Source organism: Malurus melanocephalus, unplaced genomic scaffold, assembly GCF_030028575.1.
Source record: "Malurus melanocephalus ecotype Western Australia unplaced genomic scaffold, MMel_1.1 scaffold_56, whole genome shotgun sequence".
Lineage (NCBI taxonomy): Eukaryota > Metazoa > Chordata > Aves > Passeriformes > Maluridae > Malurus > Malurus melanocephalus.
The window spans coordinates 722,304-726,462 of NW_026623288.1; the positions used below are offsets into that span (position 1 = coordinate 722,304).

The 4,159-nt window shown below is 60.1% G+C and overlaps 1 protein-coding gene across 1 annotated transcript in view; it reads left to right on the forward strand.

Annotated features, from left to right (window-relative positions):
• Positions 1–2,532: 2,532 nt before the first annotated feature.
• Positions 2,533–4,159, forward strand: part of ATP1B4 (ATPase Na+/K+ transporting family member beta 4) — a 10,641-nt gene continuing 9,014 nt past the window's right edge. The window contains exon 1 of the mRNA XM_057365605.1: positions 2,533–2,595. Within this exon, the coding sequence (XP_057221588.1) occupies positions 2,533–2,595 (63 nt within the window). The remainder of the gene's footprint in view (positions 2,596–4,159) is intronic.

Sequence of the window (4,159 nt, forward strand, 5' to 3'; positions counted from 1 at the left end):
CCGGCAGCGGCACCGGCAGCGGCAGCGGCCCCGCCGCGCCTGCGCCTCCGCCTCCGCCGCGCTCCGCTCCGCTCCGCTCCGCCCGCCGCTCCCGGCTCCCCGGGGAGGGACCGGCTGTCTGCGCCCCCGGCCGAAGTGCCCGCTCGGGGCTGGGGCCGTCCCGCTGGAACCAGCCCAGTGAACCTGCCCCAGGGGGTTTGGGGAGGGAGGGAAGGACGGAGCTCCCGCCCCCTGTCCGCAGGGGAATGGGTTCCTGCCCCTCTCCGGAGGCACAGAGCTCCTGTCCCGTCTCTGGGAGGTCTCGGTGCAGCCCGGTCAGAGGGTCTCCCCTCCTCTCTCCCCATTTTTTCTCCAGGCCTTTGCCTTCAGCATCTCCCACCACCCTCCAGTCCAGCTGATTCAGGACATTCTGTCCTTGGCCAAAATCTCCTTGGCACCTCTCTGTTGCCGCGTCCTCCCCATCTCCCTCCTCCCCGAGGTGCGGGTGGCAGTCCCGGGCAGCCACCCCGACACGGCCACCGATGTTTTATTTCTCGGTACTCTGACACCTCCGCTCCGGTGGCAATGCCTGTTGCTGCCTGTGCCCTGTTCCATGGAGACAGCAATCCTCTGCCATCTCCGTGTCCATGGCCAAGAAGCAGGAACAGGCCCTCAACTCCTGGTTTTCCACATCCTATCTGCAAAATGGGGATAAAAGCATCTTCCCAGCAGGGTTGATAATTGCTTGTAAATCACTCTAATGCCYTGGGCTGAGAGGTGCTAAGTACAAATCATGTAATTATTTCAAGCATATTTCATCAAGTTAAAAGATACTAATCCTAYCTCTGCTTTTAAAACCCCACACTTTTGCTGAATAAGAGCCTAATGACCAGCTTCTCCCAGGAGAAAAGGGAAAGTGTACGCTGACAGCGGTGCGAGAGGCAAGTTACAAATGCCCAGATCAATTATTGTCAAAGAACAYATCACCTCCAGAGAAAACAGTGGTTATTTACCTCGGATGAACTAGACGAGCCCTGAGCTCCCTGCCCGTGCCAGAGGGGGTGGCATTGTTCCCCTCCTGCTCGGTTGCCCCCACCCTGTGCCAGTGATGGAGGAGAAGGTCTCAGTTCCATCCTCCGTTCCGTGCTGGGCCGAGCTGCTGTGACAGGATGTGTGTGCCCCGCGGAGCTGCTGGTGCCTTACCGTCCATGCCACGTTAAATCCCTGCATCCCACCCCAGCTCCCGAGCTTCGGGAACGCGGCCCTTGCCCCACGGTGCCAGCCTGGCCAGGAGATCCAGCTGTGGGCACAGAGCTGCCTGCGAGCCCTCCTGCCGGCCAGCGGGCTGCGGGCACGCACCGGCCCCGGTACCGAGCAGCGGGCGAGCAGCGGGCGWKCGGCAGCCCCGGCCAACTCGGCGCAGCCCGGGGCAGCTGCCAGACCTCTTTGTTTCCCGCTGCGCCCATTTATTAACACAGCCGGTGAGCGGCTTTCAGCCACGCTCAGGAGAGGAAAGGGAGAAATGGGGCTTTGCCGGCCGGGACGGCAGCGCGCAGCCCTGCGGGAGCCTGGCACAGAYATCCCTGTGCCTCCGGGCAATGCCCCAGCCAGGGACAAGGCAGCCTTTCCCCACCGCTGAACAGGGCCCGGCTCTCTTGAGAAAGGAAGGGYCACCGGTCCCGCTGGGAACGGGCCAAAGGAATGAGCAGGTGGATCGTGCCGAGCTGTGCTGGGACAGACGTGTGAAACGAGCCCCGATGTTCCTGGAGAGCTGCGTGCACACGGGCAGGGACAGACAGCCCCGCTCACTGCCATCCCACCGCTGGAGCTGTTCCAGCAGCAGGACTCCAGCACGCAGCCCTGCACCCCAATGCCCGGTCTGCAGGGTGCCAGGGCAGGGTGTCCGTCTGCATTTGTCTGAGAGGCTGCGGGCARCTCTTAAACCCGGGCTGAGGAAACCGATGCTGTGAACTCCTGGTTGCTGACTTTGTTCGAAGCGATAAATACAGACCTGCCCCTTTCCCTACCCCTTTCACCGCAAAAGGGATTTTGCAAGCATTAACCCCGGCCCCGCTGTGACTGACAAGAACACACTGACCGACACTCCCAGCGATTTGCTAATGTTTATTAACAGCTACGCGGTGTCCTGGGGGAAGAGCCTGGCCTTTCCCGTGCAGGGCGTTGGCTGGCAGTGATGGGACTCAAACATGGGGCAGGATGCAGTGAGGGTGCTGCGAAGGGCACCAGATGCCAGAGGACTCAGGACAGGATCCTGTTGCATTGAACTTACCCCCACTGGAAAGAAGTTATTTTTTGATCCACTCTTGAACACCAATGCTCTGCAGGGTAGGGCAGGAACTCAGCGTGGCTCCCCACAGACAGGCAGAGCTTGGCACTGCTCTGTTTTAGGGGGTGCTGCAGGGCTGGGGAGATGTGCTGGGGAGRGGARGGGGCTCTGTCTGGGGTCTCTGAGAGCTGGGATGACACAGCACCCACAATGGGACCAGCGCTGCTSTGCTAACACCCACATTTCTCTGCATTTCCCACCCAAGAATGGACAGGAGCACCAGCACCAGGGGCATGGAGGGGCAGCTCAGGAGCCCCAGCCAGAAGGCGGTGAGTGTTTTGGGGACTGCTGGCCTCGTTCCAAGAGCCAAGGCAGGAGCTGCTGCAAGGACCTGCTTTGTGGCTGATAAATTTATAACTGCTTTGCTTTAGGGAATGCTGCTTTGTTCCTTAGTCAAAGCACCTTGTACAGGGAGGGGAAAGGGCAGTGGGCAGTGGCACCAGCTGGTGAGGGGGACTGGAAGGGACAGGGACCCTGGGCAAGGTGACCCTCTGCAAACCTGGATTTCATCAGGAAGAATCCAACACTAAGAGCTGACCTGGTCTGGGGTGACGATGGGGCAGGCCAGGGCACCCCAACAGTGAGCACAGAATGATATTTTGCCAGAGATGAACCCTAGCTTGGCTTCCCAAGCTGTCACAGCAGGCAGCAGCTCAGGGCTGTCCATGGCTCTGTCTTCTCCCTGCCCCACTGCAGTCCTGTCTCAGCCTCTGCCACTCCTTCTGCCCCTTGTCCAAGTACAAGGGACTGTTCCAAGACCATCTCTGTCCAGGGCTGCAAAGATAAACCATCTGTGCTTCATTCCAGACCTGACCTATCTCCCWACTGAGAGACATCTCCCAGGGTCCTGATAGTGGGATTGTGCCGTCCTGCCCAGCTGCCCCACAGAGCCCCACGAGGTGAGCCTGGGGCTTCCTCAGCCTCRCCAGGCTGCCATGGAGCCCTCGTGGCCTCTCCCAGCCAGCAGGACAGGACCCTTCAGCGAGTACCAGATATGCAGCATGGAGCCAGGAGAGCTGGGATCTTCCCTGCTTGCAAAAGCCTCTGTCAGGGCAGAGCTGTGGAGTTCCCAGGGTGAGAGCACATGCCCAGGGAGGCAATCCCCCTGTCCCCTCACAGCTCTAAGCATTGGTAGCAGCTCCAGTGTGGGCTCTGCATGCAGAGCTGCTCTCACTGCCTCCAGCAGAAGCTTGTGTGAAATCCAAGGGGCTTTTCCCAGTGCAGCACAAARCATCAACCTGGAGTTCTTCTGGGCAATCCCCCCAACTCCAGCAGTCTGAGGAAATGTTTCCAAAACAGCTGACGGCAGCTCTTTTATTTAATGGGGAGAGTGAGAAGAAGAGCAGCTCCTCTTCCCCCTCTACAGCGGTCACTTGTTCCCTCCCGAGTGTCCTGGCAGGGCACAGCCCCCACTTCTCCCCTCCCATGTCCCTGCTGCTTCCYGGCTCCAAACCRTCTGTTCTCATCAGCGCTGTGYCCTGTGTGCCCTGTGTGCCCYGTGTGCCTCAGACCATGCAGGAGCTGGCCCAGAAGGGCTCCAGCCCGGGGTGGGATCTGTGCCAAGCTCTGCCCCGGCTCTACAGCAGCCGTGGGCATTTTTTTTGGCAGCAGCGCTCCCAGAAGAGCCGCAYCGGGGCTTCAGTCAGAGCCCGTCAGGGCACTCGGTGCGATGGGGATGGTTTCCACACCCCGTGGGTCTGCCCAGGCTCCCCAGGGGACACGCTCAGGCTTCGGAGTCAGTGTTCACCCCCATTCTCACTGTTCTGTGAGCAGTTTAATCTCTCGCCCCCAATTCAAAGGAGTTTCCAGTGGTCTGGAAGCTGTCAGCCACAT